At 36.5% G+C, this 27911-nt stretch overlaps 1 protein-coding gene across 4 annotated transcripts in view; it reads right to left on the reverse strand.

Annotated features, from left to right (window-relative positions):
* Positions 1–2111: 2111 nt before the first annotated feature.
* Positions 2112–27911, reverse strand: part of Nt5c (5' nucleotidase C) — a 62217-nt gene continuing 36417 nt past the window's right edge. For 2 of the 4 annotated variants that reach the window (XM_068387208.1, XM_068387207.1), the window contains 6 exons: positions 19173–19301; positions 15116–15273; positions 11030–11216; positions 10267–10407; positions 9412–9563; positions 2112–9266 (listed from right to left, as the gene is read on the reverse strand). In XM_068387208.1, coding sequence (XP_068243309.1) covers positions 9062–9266; positions 9412–9563; positions 10267–10407; positions 11030–11216; positions 15116–15273; positions 19173–19301 — 972 coding nt within the window. In that variant the 3' untranslated portion in view covers positions 2112–9061. The remainder of the gene's footprint in view (positions 9267–9411; positions 9564–10266; positions 10408–11029; positions 11217–15115; positions 15274–19172; positions 19302–27911) is intronic. The other 2 variants (XR_011046526.1, XR_011046525.1) reach the window with 2 other exon arrangements.

Genomic DNA, 27911 nt, shown 5'->3' on the forward strand with positions numbered 1-27911 from the left:
TCTTCCCCCTTTTCAGACTTTGGGCAGCGTTCGAGAATGCTTTTGAACACCCTTTGGGCAACTTGGACGGGCACACTTCATCCCTTCTGCCTAATTCGCTGATTAATCAATAGGTTTTTCCTTACATTGGGCCTCATCATGACCCTGGTGACTCTCAAGCGAGGGAGCTACTCCATTGGCCCACTCTTCTCTGACAGCCCCACCTTTAGAGGTACCATCAGTCCTTGGAGTGACCAAGTCAAAGGCTTTTTGCAAGGCAATGCATAGATGTCTAAATATCTGCAAAGGTCCTCTACAGCTGTCTATCAGAAGTGAGCTGTCTTCTTTAATTAGTTTAGTAGAAGGAGTACAGTACTTCTCTGGTCAGAGCCTTTCTGCAATTGATAGTTGATTTCCAAGTCTTCCCTTGCCGAGAGTTCTTTTTAGACACTGCGGTGAAAGTCTTGAGTCCGGTCTTCAGACTGAAGGGCTTAGATCTTTCATCTTTAGGGGAACCGGCTATATTCATGAGGAGTTTCGAGTGGTCTTGTCCACTCCATGATATCAAGCACCAGAGTGGGATGTTACTCGCGTTCTCATTTCTCTTGTGCGTGCCTATATGAACCTTTGAGATGGGCATCAGACACTCAAGGCTGGCTGCCTGCTAGCCTTGGAGTTGGAGAAGCAAGATGGTGAGCTTCGTGACATCTCTTATGTCAAGTCATTCTGAGGGATGAAATATCTCCTTTACTTTTGTTCCCGTGTTTGTGGCCAACACCCAAAACCCAATGAATCACGATTTGGGGTTCAATTCTTGAATTTTCCCTCTCTTGAGAGCCATCCAGCAGGAATTAAGAGGATTTGGAGCTTTAGGCCTGAGCACCAGAGACTTTCTTAGTACCAGCAAGATCAAGAGAAGATATCCAAAAACACAGTTTGGTTCTAGCTTGATTTCATCAGATGAGCCTATCCTTCTTCCTAGTGTATGAAAGGGCCAACTCAGGCTAGGGATCACAAAGTAAGGGGTTCAGCCCCACTAGGTTTCAGAAAGAGACTGTCACTGTCTAAAGGAGTACAGTATACTCACAAGTCCATACCTTTACCCTTGGTCTGTCGGTGGCTGTTCAACAGGTTGTGCAGCCAGACTAGCTCTCCTGTGGGACAAGAAGCATCTGGTCTAAGATAGCAGTTTTGACATAAGCCTTGATTGTAAGGTAGAAATACTGGCATTCTACTTTTCTTTCTTCCCCCCTTGCTTGGGGATGCAGCAGTCTTGGCCGCTATGGGCTGGATCAGATGTCAGAAGCAGGTAACCTTTCTTCTCAGACAAGATATGGGGTTGTATGGATAGAATATATGGAAAGGATTGTGGTGGTGGCCCAATGGAAATGTCCCAGCCTGGTGTTCTGCTAGACTGGTGATAAGAGTACCGGTAAACTCGATAGTTTCTTGTTGTGATTGCAATCTCACCATCCTTGTGAGCTCAAGATGGGGGGGGGGGGGGGGGGGTTGTTTGGGGAGCTTATAAGTCTACCTGCTGAATCATCAGCAGCCAATGCCTGGCTCTCCCTGGTCCTAGCTTGGGTGGAGAGGGGGTTTGGATGCTGAGCATATGGATAATTGTTTAGTCTCTAGAGCATTGTCACTGTCACTTGCCTGTCATTCATGAGGGACCTTTAAACCTATTTCATGTAATGTGTATACTTTCAGACTACATATAATATGTGCAAAGATGAAGGTTCATCTTTGCCTGTGTATCTTTTTCACTTGCTATGGGCCTAACCTAACGACTGTGACATCTCTCCCTCCTAAGGATAAGTCTCCTATAAAAGGAACAATAAGTCTCCTATAAAAGGAACAATGGTTTGTATTCATGTAGGAATGAATCACAAATTTTTTAAAGTAATTTGTATTTTTCCTAACTAAACAGACCTCAATATTCCAAGTTACATTTCTTGCATCAACAGCCCCGTAAATCCCAGGCCTAAGGTAAAAAAAATAAATGTCTACCTGATTGAGGGAGAAATGGGGCGCTTACCTGCCGAGAAATGTAAGCTTTCCTTTTTTGCACTCTTATCAAAGGGCTCAGGATGCTAGTCAGGAAAAACAAAATTACTTAAAAAAAATTCTGATAGTGTACATATTGACCAAAATATATTTACCAGTACTGTATCATGATGATAATGAATAAATGAAAATAAATGTGATTTAGGACAGTGTGTATTTCAACATATCTTACAGGTAACAAATTGGATGGGTAGGCAATTCATAAATAATTCAAAACTATGTTGCTAGTAATCAACTCAAAATACAAAAAAAAAAAATTATCACTCATTTTTATTAAAGATGACGACTGTCAATTGTACACCAATTGCTTAGTTCAAAGTAAGCATTATACTATTTTTTATGAAGACTTACTTGATAAGCTTCAATTCTACATCTAATCACATGTCTATACCTCTTTCAACCAAATTCTCTTCATTACATTCTATAAAGATCAAACCATATCTGCTATGTTTATGACTAATAATATATCTATTAGTAGCAACAAAAATAACACATTCCATAAAACAAATTTAACATTATTATAAAATAATGTACAAAACAGCTGCAATTTTAGTAGTGTAGAAAGTTTTAAAGTAAGTGTTGAGAGTTTCTTTGACAAATTTTGTCAATATTTTTAAAAACTAATACTGTACATTAAAAAAAAATATTTAGAAAAAAATTAGCAAAATGAAAATGATAACCTTTACAGCTTATATGTTAACTCTGCTCTGAATATGCTCACAAAAATAAAAATGTATTGTATTTATAGATACATATACTTAAAGATTGCAAAACTTTGTTGGTAAAAATATACTATGGATCAACCTGAAACATGTACTACAGCAGTTAACTACACAGTTTCAATAATTAACACTCCTACACAGAGATTCAACAATACATTCACAGCTACAACATATTAAATACACTAAAATTATCATCTTTCTGCTACCACAAAAATATCTATTACTGTACACTTCTTTGTGAGATCATCATCAATAGGTAGTTAAACTAGTGGTAAAATTCTTGACTCAAATAGATGTCCTAGTTTAAAAAATAAAAAGTTGTACTTGGTGTAAAGATAGCATAGACTTGGAGTTAAACAATTAAAGCTATTTTGCTAAATTTTCTCAATTATGAAGGAAATATAATTCAATATAGGGATGTGTTACTCACATTCAAGTTTAAATCTACTGTACCTGTTTAGCAAAACTTAATAGAAATCCCTCTGTCAGGCAGTGAACCATTTGGATGCTTATAATTTGTCAGGCAGTGAACCATTTGGATGCTTATAATTTGTCAGGCAGTGAACCATTTGGATACTTACAATTTGTCGGGCAGTGAACCATTTTGGATACTTATAATTTGTCAAGCAGTGAACCATTTGGATACTTACAATTTGTCGGGCAGTGAACTATTTGGATGCTTATAATTTGTTAGGCAGTGAACCATTTAGATACTTATTTGTCAGGCAGTGAACCATTTGGATACTTATAATTTGTCAGGCAGTGAACCATTTGGATACTTATAATTTGTCGGGCATTGAACCATTTGGATACTTATAATTTGTCAGGAAGTGAATCATTTGGATATATATAATAAAAATATCGTACAGTACATAATTCTAAAATGTATACATACAATACAGTATCGCAAATTTTTCAAGTACTGGAAATTTTTTTCATAACTAGAAACAAGAGTTCTTTAATAAGAGTATGATTTTGGCGAAGCTTGAATGGCCATCAAACTTCTCACGAGGTGATTGTAGTTGCTAGTAGGTGGAGGGTAAGCCTTACCCACCTGACAAGTTTAGGTCTAATTTTCACTATACATATGACCCCAAATCACTCGCCTATGCTAATGGAGGCAGAAGGACATAAGACATTAAGATTGATAAAATAAACCTGTAACTAAAGATAATCACAAAATTTTTAAGATTATTTTTCCCTATTTATACAAAACCGAGTCATTTAACAGGAGTACTTTATGCTTTAAGCAACTTTTTGAACTTAACAAGGTGGCAGTAGTTAGGGGGTAAGTTAGGAACAATTCAAATTACTTTAAAATTTTGTGATTAGTTCCTACACTAATACAAACAATTGTTCTTTAATCTTTAATAGACTTATCCTCAGGAGGGAGGAAGTAATCAGAACCAAGGATCAAGAAGCCTTTCTGGCATGCAAGAATGTAGGGACCACGTATAACTCTACACACATCCTTGATGAATGAGCATGTCTACAAGAGCTACAGTATCCCTGACGACTGAGTGTGTTTACAAGAGTATTCCTCTTGACTGGAGTGAACATCTCTTGATGGAGCCATGATGGCCTCCCTGAGGTGCAAGTACAAAGATCTTGACAAACATAGAATCAGTCTTAAGACTTTCTGCAGGAACTGGGCTGGAAACGTTAGCTGTTGTGTTGACATTGCTCCTGGAATCCTCCCCCATCATGTTGGGGGAGGGGCTCGATGTGCAAATCGGAAAAATCTTCCTCCTCAAAGTATTCACAAAGATCAAGCACGGGACATGAGCGATATCCTGACAAGGAAGAAGGGATGTCAGCTTGAAGATCAGACTCTCCTTTCCAGGCTGAAGTGCCCCTAGCTCTTGAGCTTTTGCAGCCTGACAAAGTTCTTTGTGCTTTTAGCCTCTAAAAAGCGACTGGGAGAGCATGGGCACTGAGCGGCGTGTCTTGTGAGTGCCTCTCACCGGGTGAAGAGTAGCCTTGCTAATGATTATATGAACACGATGTAGTATCTCGGTGCTAGTGCTCAGAGTAATTCTGGAAAGCCACCTGTCTTGATTTTCTGTTGTATGGAAGTATTGGAAGGACTCGGAGCATGGGAAAATCTCAACACGTGGATAGATCTCTTGATATTGAGTGGTTTCAGCAAGTGGGAAGATCTCGTTTAGTGGATTGGTCTTGGCGCGTTGGAATATCTTGGTAGGTAGACTAGGAGCATTGGAATGAAGTGACAGATGCTCTGTGACCCTAGTCACTGAAGAACAAGTGCGAGAAGTCTGTTCGGGTGGTGCTTGATGGTACGGTAGGACCAGTCGCGTGGAAATAGGTGACGATGGGGTCTATGATGAGATCTTGTATTTTATTCGTTGCATGGGTGGGGGTAAAACTCGTTGATCGTATGGGAGAGTAGATCAGTCGTAGCTTTCACTTCCATCGCAGTTAACCTAATTCAGGGCTTTTGTCGTGGGTTCGGTTAATGGTACTGAACACAGGTGGCAGAAGCAGTACATACCAATTCTTCTTCCAAGTGTGGGATAGTTTTGGCTTGCACCGATTTTTTCTTCCGTGAGAGAGAAAAACTGGTCGATTGTTCTGGAGCATGAGCACACCTCAGCCCATGTACTCAGATGTCTCTCTGAGATGGGTTAGTACTCAATCCTTCAATGATGTCTTTTACTTGTTCTACTTCTAGAGGTTACATTGTGAAGAATCTAATGATGACGAGGAGGAGGAGTAGGAACAGGAACTTACAGTTTGTCGTCTTCGGAGTATTACAAGCCAACGACAATGCTTTCACAGGGAATTCTTCAAAGCAGTTGGGGCAACAATACCAGGAGATACGTCGTAAGTGTCTTTTCAGGGTTGGGAAGACACTACAGGAGAGAAAAACTTCCTTTGACAGAGCACTGGCAAGGTCTAAGGAATTCCAACTTCCTTAGGTTCACGTTGTCGGCGTTGTAAGGCCACACTAGTAAGGAAAGGACAGCAACAGACATGCCACCCAACAGGAGCAAGTATGTTACTGATAAAGGCAGATTTGCACGGAAACCTGTCAATATCTACATTTTATCAGGAAAACAATAGCACATCTTCTTCATCTTCCTTTAATATATCCTTCAAACACGACTGTCTGCCGGTGCATTTATTCAGTCTAAACGAAAAAACCTAAGATTAAAACAGCCAGACTAGGCAGCATGAAGTATGCCTGTACTAGCTTGCGGCCAAAATCAAAATGAGATTTGCTGAATGTCGGGTGGAAGGGGCTTACCCTCCACCCACCTACAACCACAATCTCCTAGTTGAGAGTTTAAATAGTCATTCCAGCTCGCCAAAATCATATTACTATTTAAGGACAATGGTTTTTATGTGTAGGAATAAATGTAAATTAAACAATCACTGTTATAGCACAAGTGTGTTATACTAAAAAAAATAGTGTAAAACTTAATTCTTCAAGTTTTTGCAAGCCTCAAAATACAAACGTTGAAAAATACCAGCACCAAAGTATAATACTGTTCAATATCAGAAAAAAAACTTATGCTTTTTGGTTATATTGCATGAATGTAGAGCTAAAATGCTAAGAAAAATCTTTATCAGGAAGTTCGTTACAATATAATGAAAATAATATTCATGTATAAAAATAATGAAATGATTTTCTTACCTCTACTACACCACTACTTATTGCTATATCTTAGCACCTTTTAACATGAAAAGCTTCTATACAGCATTTGTTTTTCATGGATTTTTTTTCTGGAGACAGTGATTATCACAGTTGCAAAACTCTTGCCACAAACAAATTCTTAGCTAAAAAAAAAGATTCTATAAACAAAATTTTAAAACATGACAACAGGTAAAACTAATTTGAAAAACAGTAAGAGTCTTCAGTAATTATAAATGTATCAGAGCTTTGTGTACATAATACACAATAAAAAATACATAGCTTATGAAATTGTAAAAATTTGTTATAAAAACTATACTCTTCTAAAAATATGATCTTTCATATTTGTAAATCACTGGTAAGAGCTGTTCATCTAACATGTAATGAGAAAAGGTAATAATTTCTATGAAACTCCCGTAATATTCATGTTTCTCTCTTGAAGCCTAGTTTAATATAGATGTTAACCCTATAACATAACTAAATATTTCCCATTTTCTTTCCTTTTGATAGGTTTAGATCCATAGTACAGCATTGAAACCATCTAGTGATTAATGGGAATAATATTGGCTTGGGTACGAATCAGATCCTTATTATTTTCAGTTCTTCTGTCACCCTTGTGTTGAGCATTTGGCATTTCTAAACCCATCCAGATTTTTGTTTTTTGTGATTAAGGTTTATAGAGATAATACTGTAAATGTCCTCTGGATTTCTTAGTATTGCAGGATGATCATGATTCTCATTCTCTTTGTCTCATGCAGGGGGCACTATTGCAATATAGATAATTGCTATGTGGAATATGATTTGATAACTAAAAATATTTAAAGTTACAAATGTAAAAGGAAATCAACATTCAGTTCAGGGGGGAATCCAGAGAAGACTTGGATTGTTAATAACTATAGAGAAGATGATAATTATGCCTCTCTAGCAACTGATGAGCTTTTGGGATATGATGGTTTTTCTCAACAGATCCCTGTAGGAGGAAGGCTTTCCCACTTATATCAGGCATGGGAATCCTTGCATCCAAGACAGTGGTGCTCTCCATTGTCAAAAAGGGGCTATTGAATCCCCCTATCCTTCCTCCATTGTGTAAGGAACCAATACCCTTTCCAAGATATTTAAACAATTCAGCAAAGGCCCATGTTATGAAAGTAGAGGTTACAAAACTCCGTGAAGAATGCTATAAAAGAGACCTTAGACCCAGGGATTTACAACAGGTTGTTCCTAGTCCTCAAAGTGTCGGGAGGTTGAGGACCGCTTCAAGAAGTAGAGATTACAAAACTCCGTGAAGAATGCTATAAAAGAGACCTTAGACCCAGGGATTTACAACAGGTTGTTCCTAGTCCTCAAAGTGTCGGGAGGTTGATGACCGCTTCAAGAAGTTTTGATTCTAATCAAGTTTACAGTTCTAACCAAGTTTTCAGTGGAAACACCCTTTAGACAGTCCTTGGCTAGTAAGGAAAAGAAATTAGATGTTTTTGATTGACTAAACAATTCAGGAAAGGCCCATATTTTGAAAGTAGAGATTACAAAACTCCGTGAAGAATGCTATAAACGAGACCTTAGACCCAGGGATTTACAACAGGTTGTTCCTAGTCCTCAAAGTGTCGGGAGGTTGAGGACTGCTTCAAGAAGTTTTGATTCTAATCAAGTTTACAGTTCTAACCAAGTTTTCAGTGGAAACATCCTTTAGACAGTCCTAAGCTAGTAAGGAAAAGAGATTAGATGTTTTTGATTGACTTGACAGTTATAGACCTTCACATTTCTATTCATCAAAATTCAAGGAATCTCCTTTGGTTTGTGAAAGGTTCAAAGGTTTATCAACTCAAGTTCCAGTGTTTTGTCTAAGAACAGCTACCCAAGTCTTCAATAGGATGATGGCTTGAGATGGATATTTCCAAAAATAAATTGAATAATGGAGAGTAATGGAAATGGAGGTACAGGGAACGAGAAGGAGAGGGAGACCAAAGCGAAGGTGGGTGGACTGTATCAAGGATTACCTTCGATCAAAGGGATTAACCAGTGATGAGGTGTGGGACAGAGGTAGATGGAGAAAGCTGACCAGAAACATCGACCCCACATAGAAGTGGGAAAACATTTAGACAAAGAAGAAGAAATTGAATTTTGATAACAATATTTATTATTTCTATACTCGCATGATATTCATATTCTGTACATGCCATTCTCTTCCTAATGTTTAGTGATATAAAGAGGTCAGGGATTTACTTTCAACTCCGAGACTGAAAAGAAATAGGGTCTGCGGAATACCCAAGATTAACTTATTGCCATTAACTCCTAAACTGTCTCAAAACTGTACTGGAGGCCTAATCTTTAGTGAAAGGAAAGCGAATAGGACATTTTTAGTATTAGGGTAAATGTTAGTATCAATCAGGCTTTGAGAGAGAAGCATTATGAACATCAGGTGATTATAGAAATAATGAATTTCAATATTAAAATTCTGTTATTCAATCCAGCAAGATCAATTCATAATTTTAAAAACACACTGTAATCCTTAATTTAAGATAAATTTCAGATAACGTCTCTAAATATTAACAAACCTTTTCTCAAAAATAGCTTGTAAAACAGCTTTGTCTGTATTTAAAAAGAAAAATGAGATCTATCATAGAAGATTCAAAACAGATTAAACAAAAAGTGATTTATATTCATGAGGCAGTACTCCTCTTCTGGGATAAAAGGTGTGGTTTACAGAATAATCGTTGAGATTCGATAAACGAGAAGTGTAGATGTCAGCAAAACGGAAGAGACGTCTTGAAAAATATGTCGGATTATCATGCGTTCTGAATACACTTCCAAAATGTGGATTGAAGAGCTTCTTCGTCTCCTTCCTGTTAATAAACACAAAGATTATTTCATTAAAAACGGTAAATAAAAATTAACATAACTAAAAGTATTTTACAAAGGAACTCGGAATGTAAGTAATTTTGTTTGAAAGATTATTTGTGCTTAAAGTTAAGTACTGAACCCTTTTACCTCAGTCGATCACGTTCCTCTTCCCATTGCTCTATAATTTTTCGTGATCCCTCATCTTCAAAGTCTTGGCAACTTTCGATTAATCCTTGAAGAATCATCAGCCATCCACTCATCTTTTTATAATTCTCACAATTTAAGCACTGAATTTCATACTGAAACAAAGAAAGGTGAAGTTAACTGCATGAAATACTTGGACTGTACTTAATTTTTTAGCACCCAAATCCGGTAATTTCTAAGAGAAAACATTATACAGTATCTCAGCATATGGATTCAGCTAACTGCATTTATCCTGGCTAGACACAGGTTGACTTGTCTATCCATATCTGTCAGTATTTTCTGAATCCACACCTGAAAAATTTAGACAGGGGTTGACTATACCTGTAGTGATACTGAATGAGGCTGAATAAACTACATTGACTGTACCAAAAATGGTTGGGTGCTTCCTGACCAAGAATCTTCATAAAACAAAAAGAGATTATGGAAAGTAAATAAAGAAATTAGAGGATTTAATATTTCTTCAATAGACCATTCATTCACTAAAAGACAAAAGTGAAATTAGCAGGCAGGAATATACAAAACATGTTGAATGCATCAATTCAGGAAAACAATTACACTAACATAACAGATCATGCATATGCAATATAGGATATCGAGGGATTACAATCTGTTAATAAATTAATTTAAAAACAAAAAATGTATACAGTATTGTATAAGCAATACCATGAAAATGCAAAGAACCATAAGATTATCTGTTATGAATTCTCTTTTAAAAATGGCACAAAGACAGATACAGTTACATGAACTATGAATGATAAATAGTGTACATTACAGTACTAAGGAAAAAAAAAAACTTACATCTAATTCCCATATGATGGCACCTGTTCTCCAGCCATGATTTAAAGAGACATCCGCCAGATCACTGTAAGGATGATCCCCAAAGTATAATACGTGCTGACCCTGCCATTCTTTCATCCGTTGTAACTGCTTCAAATTGCCCTAAAATATTCCAAAGATAAGCAAAGACACACTGTACATATAAGAAGTATTATAAATAAAAAAGAAAGGAATAACATCATTATTAAAGTACTGTGGTTTTCTTTTAACAAATATGTAACAATAAGCAATGTTATCATGAAACAATATTATCATAAACAGACAAAAAGATACAGGATTCAAATAAAAGCTATTGTTTAGCCTAGATATTTTCCTTTGCATTCACATATATGTGAAAGCAATGGTTCATCTTAACTATGACATACCTTAACCAGAATAGAAATAACTAAAAGAACATATTTCCTAAATCTTTTCTATGTACAGTACTGTATAGTATCATAGAAATTTTCGAGTTGAAATCAACCAATTAGTCAAAGTCACTCAATAGTCTTCTGAAGTATAGGTGTAAAGGAAAACAAAGAATTTTCCTAGCCAATTAAGAAATCTTTACAGACTGGGCACCAAAAAACAACTAATAATTTGCGTGAATTTCATTGTGGAGAAAAGGCAACATTTTTTAAAGTATAGCATAAAAGTATCTCTTACTATACCACACTAATGTAATATAAATGATAAAAACCAAATAAAAGCAGATATCCAAAAACTGACCAAGTACTAGACCTACCTCGAGATATATTTTTCCCTTCTCTAATTTATCAACAGGTCCCCAAGTCTGCATGAGTATTGCTTCATTAAGTTCTCTGAAAGGCCGCATGCTGTCTGTGAAGAATGCAGGTTTCTTTGCGTTTGCAACAACAACGTCAAAGTAGTCCCTCCAGTTCTCTCCGAGGAGATAAGACATTCCAGCATTTCTATAAAAAAAAAAAATAATGTACCATGAGTAAAAATACTAAAACTGTAAATGATTTTAGTTTAAAGATACTGACTTCTCAGTGCACTGTAAATCAAACATAAATGTCAAGTGATAGGTGAAATTTAGCCCTTAAGAGGTAGCACACTCACCTACCCTGTCAAAAGTTATCAATCCTTGACTATCTACAAACTTCAGATAAGTAAATTGGAGGTAATGAAATGCAACACTCGGATAAGTATTGTATGGTTTACTGTAGTTTTAAATAAGATACACAAAAACAATATTTAAATTTCTATGTTCATGAAAAGTATAAGTGTGCTAAATAGCTATTGCTTTCATATATATAGATGATGGGCACATAAAATTTCTTGTGAATATTTATTTATTTCATACAAACTCATTCATTCATGTCTTTCAATACTCCAGACATCTTTTCCTTTTGTTTACCAGACAAAAGGAAAGAATTGGTGGACATGATCATGTGCCTATGGATATCTGGGTCAGTGTATGTGTCTATAGAGTGTTCTTGTCCACCAAGACAAATGTTTTACTTTTCATGTAATCTGGACTCTGCTGAGAATGTAGTGATCCTCCAAGACAAAAAATTGATGAATGAAGGTTAGAAAGAGTGAATGGTTTAACGCCTTTTGAACCTATCGGTTAGTGCTATCCACATGACTGTTCCACCATTAAATGCTAAATTTTAAGTCCTGTTATCCATAACAACCCTCCAAGCTTCTCATGGTTCACTCCAGGAAATAGCTAAATATCAAAACAGCTCTAAGTGAAAGAGTTCTGGTAAATCCTCTGGTCCTGGTCTTGGTTAATGAAATGGGTTTGAAGCAATTCTGAGGCTGAATGCCAAACAGGATCAGCATAAAAAGGGCTAAAATGTAGCTGGAACCTGGACAAATTTCAGAGGCCAGTTTTTACTTTTGTAAAGATCCTGATAACTGGCATGATTCAAAAGTTATAAGATGAAATACCTCTGGTACTGGCAAGACTTGTAAGTAGCACGGAATGGACTGGAGCTAAGAGTTGGTATGGTACTGATCTAGTATTGGTACAGTATTGGGTTAGCTGCTAGCTCAATGGAGATCCTGTGACGAGAGTGGAGGTGGAATTAATACGAAGACAGCTCCCAAACAACTAACTTCATTCAGAGACTGCACAGGCATTTATAGACCCTCTAAGGGTCACATAAGGTGACAATTGGATGTTTACATTTTAGGTAGTAATAGATCCTGCACAATAGCAAGGCAACTAGTGGCCATAAATTACTGTGTTGAGAATAATAATTGATATCAGTTAGATGTAAAATTTATGCCAGAGTAATCCTGGCACTGAAATACTGTAGTAGTAAAAAAAACCTATGGTAAACCTTTAACACTCATTCCAGTATAAGGAAAAGTCATTCGACTAAAAAATTACGTAAATAAGGTAAGGACCAAGAGGTAGTGGTGGAGGGTTCCCCGTTGTGGAAGCACTGTTCAGGGACTACTCCCCTGGGTTGGGGCTCCTACTTTGGTGATCTCATAGGAAATGGTATGTAGAGAATTTTTTCTTTTGTTAAATGTTGAAAGGCCGTGCTTCATAGATATAAGCAATGTGACCTAGAGGTAGGGTTCATCAAAATAATTATCCTCTCAGCAGGTTACAAATCTGATTTTACCAATTCCGGCTGTTAGAGAACTGGAGGGGGACCTCTATGCCCTGTGATTATCCTGCTGCTGCGCTAAAAAGCCTTGTGGGTGAACCTTGTGTGATGGCAGGACCCTTACAACCAGTAGGAAGGAACAAAACCCTGCAGTCAGTGCTGTACTTCAACTCAGTTGTGTGCAAGGACCTTGGGCAGGAAGTGAGAAACTCCAATGTTAGACCTTTCCACATTCCTGAATCACAAGAATATAACTATATTACTCCTTGCAATCAGATCCTGGATTTTAGGCAATAGAAAAAATGCTTCAGAATTGGGATGGCATTAAGGTGTATGCAATCTCTACCCTCAGCATGAGCTTCCAGACTCTGGAGAAGATCAGAAAATTCTCCACTGTCCACAAGATCATCAATCAATGCTGGGCTCAACAATGGTTCATGGATTTGATGGATCAAAGGACATTCTGAGGTCTGTCCCATTGGAAGAAACTTCTGAAAAAGAACTTTGTCTGCAAATTTCTTGAGAGGATGTGACCTCTGGCTACATGCATGGAGGTTATTATGCATTCTGTTGGGAGAAATTATATTTGGAAGAGGCTTTCCTCACTGACTGCATGTGATCCATGACTAACTTATTCCAGGAAAGTGGGCAATATTTTCTGTTTGGTGTGGTCCAAGAGGTAGTCCAGCATTAGAGCCCTGTACTCCAATGGTAGTGGACATTTTCCTCTTCCTGAGGTGAAACTTAAAACTGTCCTTCTCATCCACCAGGTCAACCCGTCATTGTGGAAAGGTGTAAATATAAGGAACAATAGAGATATCTTGGACCTGGTGACACATTGCAACCAACCTTTGTAAAGAATACAGGGGGACCTTCAAGCTGGGACCCTATCCATGCTCTGAGGAGCCTGTACAGATACCAATACTAACCCCTCTGGATACGCCTCTCAAGAACCTAACCGTTAAGACTGTATTTTTATTGGCATTTGTTACCAGTAGGAAGGTTTGTGAACTCTCTCCATAGTCATCTTCACAAAAGGCTGGACATTGATAAGCCTGCGATTCACCTAGGACTTTGGAACCATGAATGAAAAAATTGTGGTGCAGCAATGTACTTCTGAAATTGACCCTGCCTGCAGTAAAAGGGTACTCATTGTTCCGAACTATCAGGTTCTTAAGAGAGTACTGTACCTCTGGATAATTAAAGTATCTTGGTCTCAACACCATAGGTCTTTCCACTGTCTGAGTCTTCATGATCAGGGATGAATAAAGCTTGTCCAACAAGCTGTATTATCCTGCATGCCATCAGTGAAAGATGGTCGCTTACTGCTCTGAACTATCAGGTCCTTCAAGGAGTACCTCTGGGCAGATAAAATGTTTTGATCACAACTCTCCAAGCTTTTCTATAGTAATAGGCAGAGGAAAACACCAGCCTTCAATAGCATTATCTCTTTCTGAATCAGGTAGTTGATCATCAAAAACTATGAAGGTCCTCCCAGGTAAAACTTAACCCAACTAAAGGGCAAGGGCCATGAATTCAGTGCAATATCCACTTACGAGAACTTTCAAATACCACAGAAATTTTAGGAAAGGGGAGGCAACAATCAACCTTTACCAAATTTTTTCTAAGACCTAATGTACAAATATCTAGACACCACCTGCGGCCCTTGGTTTCAACTGATAAAAGTTGTACAGGCAAAGAACGGGGATTTATCAGATAGTACTCCAGAGCAATAGGGCTCTTACTGCAGTCAGTACTGTGCCGGAGGACCAAAACCTCACATGAGATATCACCTATTGCTCTGAGAACATAAATGCCATTTAGTCCTTGACCTATACTGCGGCATGAATGATGCCAATTGTGATAACGAATCTTTATCTTTTTGAGAATATTTCACTCTTCAACATAGCTTCAATGGCTATTTAGGCAAATTATGATTACAGTAATGGATTGTAGTGAACAAGTGCTGTTTTATATACAAAACATTTTTCAAAAAAAAAAAAAAAAAAATATTTATAATAATTAAACATTCTGGCCTCAGTTGGGCCGGGGTCGTTCCTCTGAGTTTTTTAAGGTACAACTAGCCACTGTTATACAGACATTTAGGCAAATTATGATTTACAGGTCTGCACAGTATAGTACATTAAAAAGTTTTCTATCCCAAAAAAATTTAAAATTTCCTTCATGTTTAAAATAGGACCTTGATAATAGTAAATTAATTCAATAATGGCTATACTTACACAAAGTAGAATGGACTATTTGTTATAAGGAAGATTTCCTTTCCAGAAGATTTCAGTCTTTCAAAAAACGTAACAAGATTTGGGTCTTTGATGAGATATTCACCAATATTCCGGCTCACAATCCGATGCATTTCAGGGTGTATACTACCAATGGCTGCCTAAAAATAAAAAGAATTAATTTGATATCTTCCCCATTACCTTTACATGTTCAATCCAATGAATGCTATTACATCAGGAACTCCCTTTATTCTAACACTCCCATTTTCTGATAATTTGATTTTTCTTTTAATTTGAAAGTACTGTACCTGTTTTATCCATGTTTGCCCAATAAGGGGTAATGACCTTATATAATGCTTTGTGCAGCCAATTAGAGATGGGACTGAAGGTTCATTGTTGCAACCCTTTGGACTTCAGCTGCAGCTGCTTTTACCTATCAATTTCCATCCTTTTCTTTTGGTCTCTCCATACTTAGTTTAGAACACCTTCAAAGACTACAATAAAATAGGGAGTATCCTTCCTTTGGGCACAAATTGTAAAATTAATCCAAAATCATTCAGTTTTACATCATTTGCAGTAATTCATTGGATATAAAATTCAGATGAAAAGGCAAAACAATAATGGAAATACATAATGAGACAAATTAGGGGATTCTGATTACTTGAATGTATGATGCAATTTTCATTTATTATGGCTAATCCATAAGAGAAGTAGTGGATATTGATGTTTAAAAAAGGTACGTGGAGGATAATTCATGGCAGAAAAATGGGATTGGGCTTTATGTTCCATTTAATTATATGTAGAGAAACAAAAACTCCAGATATTTCAGCCAAAATATTTGCTAATTTTTACCAAGGCTTTTGAGTACTACTAATATAATGTACAGTGGTTAGTTACTACACATTACTCAAATAGCTCTGAAAGAAAATCATAAGCTTAGTTATTTGAAAATCCATATAAAATTGTAGCAGCTGCATTTACATTGAAAGACAAATTTCTAAGTACCGGTAATTTGTATTTTTCCTAGCTATGCAAACCTGAATCCTGTAAAATAGAGTTATGTCTTCAGCGGCATTGGAAGAGCCATTGCATTGTTAACAAGGTAGTTGATTAACGAAAAGTAGAGTGAAGGGGAAGCCCTCCTTACCTACCTATCACAGAATAGCCACTTTTATCCTTAGGCCAAGGACTGATAGAGTTTGTTGATATAGGTGATATCTGTCTTTTTTTAACGAAGGAGAAGAACGCATACTACAATTCCCAAGGAACTTTATGAGAGGCCTTCTGTGTGACTACTAAGTGTTTGAAAAAAAGAATAGTAGGGGAAGGAGGAGTTGGTAAAGGGGAAAGAAGAGAGATCTACCTCACTCTTTTCTCCTTGCCAACAGTTCTTCCTTGCTACTATGAGTAGTTCAGCAGTTCCTTCTGATCAGGAACAGGTGTGCTACCTCTTTGCGTTGTCTGATATAAGTAAGGAAAAAATTCCTAGTTAAATAGCCTTCTCAGGTATTTTTTCTTTGCTCTGACATCAGATCAGACTCTTCTAAATCACAAATTTCAGATTGTAGTAAGAAAGGATTACTCCCAATCTCATCCTGGAACGACAGTGAAGACGTCATTCCAACATCCCAAGCACAAATACTTAGGTGGACACTTGTGTGAACATCTGGGGAAAATGAGAGGCTCTTTCGGAATACCTGAAGGTATGCATGCACTGCAAGTCCATTAAGTAACCAAAAGCAAAAAGTCTTCCTCTCTAGAAGCTGAGTATCGAGTGAGCTCTAACTGAATGTGGCCTGTCAAGTACCGGTTCGGCTGAGAGAACAGACTTGTGCTCCGTCCCTGTGACGACACATGAAGAGGACTGCAGAAGGTCATACAAGACTTCCAGCACAAAAATCCAGGTTTTGTTCTACCAATATTGCGTGTCCTGAGATGGAACCTGGAAGATAGGTAGGAAACAAACCTGACAGGAAGAAGAGGGGGGGATGTGCAAGGCAAAGCATTTTCTTACTGACAGCAGGGGATATACCTTTGCATCCCTCCTTCCTACATCATGTTGCTCCTATACCCCTCATGGACTGAACTGGGGAAGGGTAAGAACAAGGGGAAGAGTACCCTGCCACTTCTGGAGGAAGAAACCGCCAGTGGTCATTGCTGGGATTTGGAGAAGGTTGGGACCTTCCTCAAAACAGAGCGTATTAGCATGGCTGTTATATTAACTACAGTAAAGTAATGTATACAAAATAGCGTATACCATACAGTACAGTAAGGTAACTAGAGGGGGACTCAGAGTGCAAACCTCCGCCATGACAGCTTATCTCTCGACCTTGACCTTAACATGTATTAATTGGCGTGGATTTTCATGCAGTCAAATATGAACCAAAATTGAAGTCTCTGCGACAACAATGTCCAAACTTATGGCTGATTACGTGAATTGGACATTTTGCTTGACCGTCTCCTTGACCTGTGACCTTGACCTTCCAAAATTTAATAATTTCCAGCTTTTAATATAACAGTTAATCCCTGCAAGTTTCATTACCCTATAATTAACATGTATTAATTGGCGTGGATTTTCATAGTCAAATATGAACCAAGTTTTAAGTCTCAGTGACAACGGTCCAAACTTATGGCTGATTACGTGAATTGGACATTTTGCTTGAAGATGACCTTGACCTTTCAAAATTTAATCATTTCCAGCAAACAGGGGCAAAAAAATAACCTCCTTTCAACTTCGTTGGCAGAGGTAATTATAGGCTAGGTGTTAGGAAGTTCATAAGGTCAACAACACAAAACAGCTTAGTTCTCGACCTTGATCTTTGACCTTAACATGTATTAATTGGCGTGGATTTTCATACAGTCAAATATGAACCAAGTTTGAAGTCTAGGTGACAACAATGTCCAAACTTATGGCTGATTACGAGAAGTGGACATTTTGCTTAACTGTGACCTTGACCTTCAAAAATTTAATAATTTCCAGCTTTTTACATAACAATTAATCCATGCAAGTTTCATTACTCTACAATTAAAATTGCGGCCAGGAAGCTGTTCACAAACAAACACAAACTGTGGCAAAAACATAACCTCCTTCAAACTTCGTTGACGGAGGTAATGATAGGCTAGGTGTTTGGGAGTCAATAACGTCAACTATGCAAAACAGGCATCACTTACGAGTGATACATTATGTATGTACTGTATACTGTACTGTAGAAAGAGTGTTGTACATATATTACACTAATATACACTACAATATTGACATGTGTTGTTAGATAGGAAGAACAGTGTTTTGTTGTTATATTGGTATTAGTATACATTACAAATATGGCAATGAGTTGTCTTATTGTATACTGTATGCATGTACATACAGTACACTTTTTTATGTAGTATATAGTTACTGAAGTGTATTCATTATGAAAAACAATGCTCATGGAGAAACCATGTGAAAACAATATAGTGCAGTACAGTGGGTCACCTAGTGTGTTAACTTGACCGTGCATAGACAATGGGAAGCGAGTTGGTAGGTTATGAGTTAACCCACCCTAGAGCAGCAAGCATTGGCAGATTCTCGATCTTTGTGCCTGTCTCTGTTACCTACAAGAATATGGAGGGCTGACTGTAATATCCAACAGACAAGAGAGGAAGACATAGGTACATCTGTTCCGGCCACAGCCAAAGACAAAGCTGCTATTCTCTGATATGCAGGTGGGCAGGGCTTCCCCCTCGCATTGTCAACAACTATCTTGTTAACTATTGAATGGTTGTTCCAGCACCAGAATACATATCCTTATTTTAAAGAACAAAACATTTGTATACACATATGAACATAGTAATGCATCATGCCATCAGTTCATTTTGGAAAGTTATAAGTTTGAAATGTCTAATGTAATTATGCAATTGCAGAATAATAAAACCCTTTCATTCTTTAATACATGTCACAGTCTCATCCAATTCCATCTTTTTATCCCCAATCTAGATCAATATATTTTCCATTACAGAAGATACTCTAGGTACAAAATACTTAACAATAACATGCCTAAAAGGTTTTAGATATCTGTCTTACCTTCACATCATTAAATAATGGAACTGAATGGTACGGAATGTTGTTGTCTGAGAAGAATTGGGCCACTTGGCTGAGAAGACACATCTCAGGCATTGAAAAGAGATCTGCTAAATGAGCCATTTTTGTATCCTGGAATATAATTATCCATCTAAGAATGCAAAAATTATCAAACACAAAATGATTAATAAGGCACGGTAATATACAAATAACACAATAATAAATTTTTGTAATAATCATATTTAATAGGATATTTATCTCCTTAGTTACAGCAATAAATAATCAACCTGAAGCAACTCCACAAAGCAAAATAATACTTATACTTATGAAAAAAAAGATTTTTAATAACAACATTCGTTAATTTTATACTCGCCTGATGTTCAAATTTTTTCTTCTCCCGAAGCCCGGTTTAATCGACGTTTACCCCCCAAAATTAAATAGGAATTTTCCCATTTTCTAGAAAATAATGAGACACGCTAGCGGGTAATGGTCAGAAGTGAAACATCATAGTCTTTTTTGTTCAGTTCTTATTTCAAAGTGTTCCCTATTACTTGACATCAAAAGTGAGTGTAAAGGAGGGTGCTCATGTATCTGAAGATTAGGTAAGTATAAAAATAAATTCTATTATCAAAATTCCTCTATTTCTATGAATCTCCCCTGATGTTCATATTGCTGACTCCCACACTCTGATGGAAGAGGGACGCCAACAAAGAAAAGATATAGGTAAAAAATTAAATAATATAATTAAAATTCTAGACTCAGCTGGTCTAGATTAATGGAAACCATATCAGAATACAGTTAGAAATACTGTATGGGATTTCAGATTGTTTTTCTAACGATATTCGAAATATGGAAAAAAGAACACTATAGATCAAACAAACTCAAAAATTTAAAAGACCACATTTCCAGAAGCTACTATAAGGCCTAAAACCCAGCAATCTTGATAAGAATATATTTATTACAGGATTAACTTGCTTCACTACTGTTTCAACTAAATTCATCACTGAATAGAAATAACCCACAATAATTAAAGTCTCCCTCATGACAATCTTTAAGTCTGCATAGTAAGATTTGTAATTGTAATAAAAGCGTGTTAAAATTTACCCTCCTAAAATAAACCTTCAACTCAAAGAGGAATGGAAAGAATAATGATGGGAATAACACTAAGGGACAGAAAAAGAGCAACATGATCAGCTAGTGACCGAGCCTGCAAGCAAACGAAACGCACTGTTACCTAGGCATGATGCAACCAATCAGCCTTAGCAGACTCATCAACAACAACATTAAATAGCTATGAGATTCCTAGGATATGAAACGCTATCCACAAATGAAAAACGAATTTGCTTAAGAGTACTTACATTAGACAGAGGAGGGATAAGAGGATCAAGACTACCAACTCTGGCTTACGTCTCACAATCTAGATGTTTAAAAGAGTGAATGGGAATGCAGGAATGCAAGGGTTTAGCAGCAGAAGTTAATAAGGAAATTGAGGCTCTACAAGAGGATCTTGACTCTGTAGAGTGCAGTGAATTTTCAGAACCCCCTACTGAATGATACTCGCAGCAGAAGGACTTAAGTTAATAAGGAAATTGGGGCTCTACAAGAGAATCTTGACTCTGTAGGGTGCAGTAAATTTCCAGAACTCCCTACTGAATGAAACCCTATGACCACTAGATCCAGCTATGGAAGTCAGGTTAATGTAAGCAACCATGCCGGGAAGTCAGACTTCTCTGTAGTTTAACAAAAGAAGCTAAATAAGTCAAGACCTTTTAAGGCTAATCACTTTATAAAATTCGGTTAAAAAAAATGAGTACAGTACTTGAACTTGAAATATATTTCCTCTGAAGGGGTTAAGTCTGTTAATCACCGCTATGATGTTTTGTTTCTTGCCATTAACTTCTAGCGTCTCATGGCCTTTACTAGAGACCTGTGTCTATTGAAAGAAAAAAAAAATGGAATTTTTTTAAATAATTTTTGGGGTAAACATCGATAAACAGAGTTTATGGAGAAAGGGCAATATGAACATCAGTGGAGATTTAAAGATATAATTTAATTTCAAAGACTGGTCCTCCAGAGTAATGGGAACTGAATTGAAATCTTAACAGCTAAGTTTATTCAAAATCTAATAGTGATAACTACACATATCATCATCAAGTTTGTACAACATGCTATTTGGCATACTCCTGGAAATAACCACATCAACACAACTTTCAAGGACTACTGTACTATGGTACCAAATGATTTATCATGAAAATTATGAGAATGTGTTCAAGAGCAAAGAATTAAAAAAAAAACTGCAGTGACGTTTTGAAAAGCCTTTCATAAGGTATGCGATTGCATGCACACTGCAGTATACTTCTTACCATAGATTTTAACTAAAAAATCTTCATCAACTGATTTTTCAAAGCTTAAATATGCTTGTGCTTCTACAATGTGAAAAAATTAACTGGTCCAACTTTAAAAATTCTATATTCTATCATCAGTGTACTTCCCTCCTCTTTTCAGACTAGAGTCACAAATTAATCCACCTGGGGCCCTTTTTTTGACATACTACTGCATTTATTCATGAAAAAGAAATATTGAGTAATGGATATTTTTTCAGATTATCATCTCCATCTTTTTCCTCGTAAATTCTAGGTGTCTAAAAATTAATAGTGTCTAGAAATGCCAAGGCAATCACAAAACAATAAGATCTGTAATTCAGATTGAAAATAGTGAGAGTAATATCCAAAAAATAAATACTACATGAGAGAACTTCTAATATGCATGTGTCTTTTACGCCATAAAAAAAAAAAATCAGTTTAAATCAATTAGTGTTTTAAGAAGGAGCATTTCATACACTGATAATGACTAATGTTGAATGGTAGCATATTATTACTGCACTGAATGTAAAATTCATCTATAAACAACATGTTTAATGGTATTCTATTTTATTATTGTACTAAACATTTTTATTGGATGCATTTCTAAATCTATTAGATGCTAAATATTTTTCAGGGATTTATTTACAATACAGTATGTATTTTTATTTATTATTTTATAACTGTATTTTCCCTATCATATATGTTTATTTTATATCTGATATTTACTTCTTAAGCGCGCAAATACATTTCTATCTCTCACTCACTAAGCTGAACTCTAACCAATCTGACTTGCAAATAAATGACTAAAAATATAACTTAAAAAATCTATGCAAAGTAAATTTATTAAACTTTAACTTGTTATGAGTAGTGGAGAAAATCTATCATCTACATGTGACGAAACCTTAATCTAACCATTGAGTAATACAAAGATGCATATAACTATAATTCCAGATATGATAAAATATAAAGTTTTGCTTAGTTACATCCAGAAATTAAAAAGTGTACATAAAGAAGCATACGTGTGAGAAATTAAATTAATAATTGTTGAAGGCATGTTGTCTAATGGGAGATGTGACTTTCACATAATCTTTCATAGAAATAAGAATGAATACCTGGGAAACAACATCCAATCATGGCCTTGGCAAATCCACAAGATCCTACAGATAACGCTCATGCAAATTACTGAATAACTACTGTATGCTGAAACAAATTAGTAAACAATATTCCATATATGGGATCTCATACTGTAGTTCCGAAAGGGGGATATTATCTAAAATTAATTCTATATAAATACCTAAAATGTGAAAAAATATTTCTTTATAAATCATAATTGTTGAACAAGTAATGAGTAATTAGTTAACAGCAATAGTGGAGTTAATATCCATCTTATAATAGGATTTCACAATTTTCAATTGTGAAAAATACTCTTTGAACCAGTAGAAAAAGGAGGTACTGCACTATTAATATTCCACTTAAGAATAAGTGAAAATGCAAAATCTTGTTTAACAAAAGAAATAAATGCCAAACAGAAAACTATCCCTTTTCACTCTTAGTGAAGGAGCAATGACCCATTGGCAAAGCATAGAGTATCACATAATAGCTAGGACAATTACTAGTCCCTCAACTGCAAAAGGGGTCTAGTATCACATATCCCAGCCAAGGGTATCAATAGAGGCAAACATGAAAATATTTCTTAGGTTCCATCTACTGATAATAAAGGACCTCCATAAAAATGGAATTTTAGTTTCTCCAAAATTTAATTTATTGATTTTCATACCCAGTATATATTTTGAAGAAGCAACACTGTTACAGGAGTAAAGACACCAACTGCAAAAATGGATTCATATGAGACAGTAAAGTAAACTGTGAAACCCATAAAGAAAAGCAAGATAATTTAGCTTATAAATCATTTACAAGTAAACTGTTTATAACTATAGTCTATTTTTTATAGCGATGCATATTTGCACCCACTCACAGGGGTGCCCTTTTAGCTCGGAAAGGTTCCTGATACCTGATTGGTCGGAAGTATTTTTGTCCGAACACCTTCATTGTTCTCGAATAATTACCAAGTAATGTGAATCGAAACTTATTTATTAACCTATATTTCTCCATCAGATATATGTTTTGTCAATAAACAATGTGAAAGAATAAATATGTTATAAAGAATCGTCTTGGTAAGTCTAAATTTAATAATACAATCCGCCGAAGTCAACGACAGCAGCTTGTTTTCGGATGCACGCTTTGTAATTTTGTAATTTTTCACATATTTTAACGCAAATTGGGATGAATTACACTCAGCATAAGTTAAAAATGTTATTATAAACTTTCTTTGAATACCAGAATTTACCAAAATCATGGAATTAATAAAACCCAATATTTGTGAAAACTTATGGGGAGGTAAAAGAACAGCCTGTAGTGGCCTGGCGGGAAAACGATCCCTTCTGACTTGTAGACAGAGTTTATTTTTTTTTCTTTCGTAATATAGTTCGGCCTATTCCTTTCAGTTTAAATAGTCTTGCATTGTCTCTCTTCTTATTATTTTGCTTAGTATTTTCCCACATTCCTATTCCTCACATAATATCTATCTATTTTCCCCGATATCCCTTTCATATACAGTAGGCCTATGTGATATCCGCACTACGATTCCTTATGATTTGTACCTTACGTCAGTAAGCATGTAAATAATAATAACAACATAAATTTTATGCTGTGTAGAAAGTATAACCTATTCTGTAAACCTGAAATTAAGCATAGTATTTTTTCTTTATTCCCGCCTCTACACTATTTTAATGAGACTAGCACGCGCTTCGCTTCAAGCCATCACTTTCGACAGAGGATAAGAAATAAGGAATCGTAGTGCGGATATCCCATTTATGAAAGAAGTGATATCGGGAAAATAGATAGATATTAGGTGAGGAACAATAATGTGGGAAAATAATAAGCAAAATAATACGAAGAGAGACAATGCAAGACTATTTAAACTGAAAGGAATAGGCCGAACTATATTACGAAAGAAAAAAAAAACTGCGTCTACAAGTCAGAAGGGATCGTTTTCCCGCCAGGCCGCTACAGGCTGTTCTTTTACCTCCCCATAAGTTTTCACAAATATCGGGTTTTATTAATTCCATGATTTTGGTAAATTCTGGTATTCAAAGAAAGTTTATAATAACATTTTTAACTTATGCTGAGTGTAATTCATCCCAATTTGCATTAAAATAGGTGAAAAATTACAAAATTACAAAGCATGCATCCGAAAACAAGCTGCTGTCGTTGACTTCGGCGGATTGTATTATTAAATTTAGACTTACCAAGACGATTCTTTATAATATATTTATTCTTTCACATTGTTTATTGACAAAACATATATCTGATGGAGAAATATAGGTTAATAAATAAGTTTCGATTCACATTACTTGGTAATTATTCGAGAACAATGAAGGTGTTCGGACAAAAATACTTCCGACCAATCAGGTATCAGGAACCTTTCCGAGCTAAAAGGGCACCCCTGTGAGTGGGTGCAAATATGCACCGCTATAAAAAATAGACTATAGATACTTAAAACTACCATGGAAGACCATGGTACAGAGGCTATGGCACTACCCAAGACTAGAGAAAGAGGGTCTGATTTTGGAGTGTCCTTCTAGAACTGCTTAGCATAGTTAAAGATTCTCTCTACCCTTACCAAGATAAAATAAGCCACTGAACAATTACAGCACATTAGTTACTCCTTCAGTGAAAAGTAATTTTTTGTTATCTTAAGTGTTTTCAGGTGCATGAGGAAAGAGGAGAATCTGTAAAGAGTAGGCCAGAGAATAAGGAGTATGTGTAGGCAAAGGAAAATTAAGCCGTAACCAGCGAGGGATCCAATATAGTATTATCTGGTCAGTCAAAGGACCCAATATCTCACCATCAGTAGTATCTTAATGGGTGGCTAGTGCCTTGGCCAACCTTCTACCTATTACACAAACAAGGTCCTACTTAAAGTTGGTGTCACGGTTGCGACAACCAGTTCATTGCACTCACGAATGAGAGCAAGAATCTCCACAAAGGCATACTCCAACTCTGGTTTTTCTACTTTTGCTGGTACTAGGCCAGGTCTGGTACCATCTGGGCACAAAAATCCTAGGTGTCCTTAGGATGCTCTGTCCTAAGGACAGAACCAGCAATCTAACTAGGTTCTATGAAGGACCATGATGGATATAGTTGGGGAGTGTGATCGCTGGCACCGATCGAACCAGAGACAAATGAAGTACTAAGTACCATTCTCTCTGTTGATCATGGTGGAGATTGTAATCCACGGCCCCGTGCTCAATGTCACTTCAGCGATTTACCTGTGAATACAAGCCGAGTGCAAATAAGCAATGACGTCCTTAAGAGATGTTATCTCCTCAGTTTGAGGTACCAAAGTATCCTTAACAGAGAAGGGAGTAGCACTCCCCACCATCCAGGTAGAAAAGGTGGAGGGAACCGAAGCTTCTGAAACACCTGTCCAATGACAAGAATGTGTATTTCTGGCCAGCCTGGCTATCGGGGCAGTCAAGCCAGCTAATCGTGCCCAAGTCCAACATCTTTGGTCAGACTGACTACTAGGGTAGTCAAGCTAGTCACCTGGGCCTTGATCTCATAGGCATCAAGGCACAGGACTGGAAACAAGTCTGGCTAATGGAAAGTGCACAGCCCAGCAAGGTGCAATGCATCTCTGGTCAGCCTGGGTACCTGGGTAGTCAGGCCATCTCCCCAAAGAAAGAGTACTCCTGGGTGCAATACACCTACCCAGAAAAAATGGTGTCATCAAAAGCCCTATTGTTACTAGTAATTTTCTTTCTTGAATCAGAATTATAAAGAGAAGGAGTAAGAGGAGCAGCAACCTCACTTCTTTCTCTTACCACCTTTCCTCTTAGGTTCTGCAAGTAAAGAAGTCAAGATCTGACCGGCCAGTGACGACAAAGTTCCCCCAAGGGGAAAATCACAGGGGTCAAACTTGTCATTGCTTGTTGATAAGAAAGAGCTTCCAGCACATGTTGGAGTGCAGCAATTACCTCATACAACACCAATCCAGAAAAAAACTGAAAGTCAGCAATTTGGGTAAAACTAAGTGGTGCAAAGTATGCAACTTGACCAGGCAATACAGAAGGTTTAGCTTATGAACTTGAGTTCCAACTTCTTTTGTGAACAATGGGACTTTGTTGGTTGTGTCCTCATCTATCACTGAAGAGGGCACGGGACTGATCCTAATGCAAGTTTAAAATTCAACTTATGATGCTGTTCTACTTGAGCTTTTAATTAATTTTCCCTTGTCAAATACGGAATACTGTACCAGTAATCCGGAGTACCTCTTCAATATCTAGTAGATCCTAATGGCACTCCACAGACATCTAACATGTTATAACCATACCTTTACAAAATGACAGACACAATGAAGGCCACTGTAAAGAGAAGAAATTAATCTTTCTCATTTTATCTGAACTATTTCAAAATTAAGGTGTAATTAAAATACACTTAAAAATAAGAGCATAGTATGCAAGTATGAACATCAATACAGCACCAGAGACAATGCAGAATACATCTGTATATAAAAAGTAGCCCAATATGTTAATCATGACTATGATATCAATATTCTTAGAATGCATATTTGCAGTAACAAATGCAGGTAACGAAAAAACTATTTAAATAACTTCAATTCATAAATTCCACTTTGCCATGCCACATATACTAGAAGCCAGGTCTAACAACAGATTAGAGGAAAACATGTAAATGGACTTTTTCTCAGGGGGCACTTCCACCAATTACTACATTTTAATTCTAGTATACATAGCACATTCTAGACAACAGTCAAGGGTTTAGCAAAACACCGAATTGCATTTGGGTATAACCTATACAAAGTTTGTTAGAGCATGAACACAAACTTTGCACCATCAAATTCTTACAAGAACAAAATTGTTTATTACAATTTCATTCAACAAATCATACATCTATACTTTGGTATGAATTTCTACTTTAAAAAGATGATTCAGACCATAAGAACTTCTAAATGCTTAAATCTATTTCTACCAAAAAAAGAAAACACTCTCTAACCAATTCTAAGGAACTAATGCTTTTAATTTTTTATCATAATTCAACCAAAATACATCTTACCGTCCGCTTTTTTTCAAAGTGAAGCATGAAAAATACCAAAATCTTGCTTACTCTTGGTAAGTAACTGCTTATTCTTCGAGTAATTAATAAACATGTAGTGAGTATTAAACACTGTTTAATAAATATATGTACCATAGAAATATTGCGATGGGAGTCCAACATTTCTTTACCTTCTGCACTTTGAACTCAAAACCTTTAAAGAATATACAAAATCCACAGTGGCTCTTAACATAACATACATCTA

Source organism: Palaemon carinicauda, chromosome 14 (genome assembly GCF_036898095.1).
Source record: "Palaemon carinicauda isolate YSFRI2023 chromosome 14, ASM3689809v2, whole genome shotgun sequence".
Classification (NCBI taxonomy): Eukaryota; Metazoa; Arthropoda; class Malacostraca; order Decapoda; family Palaemonidae; genus Palaemon; species Palaemon carinicauda.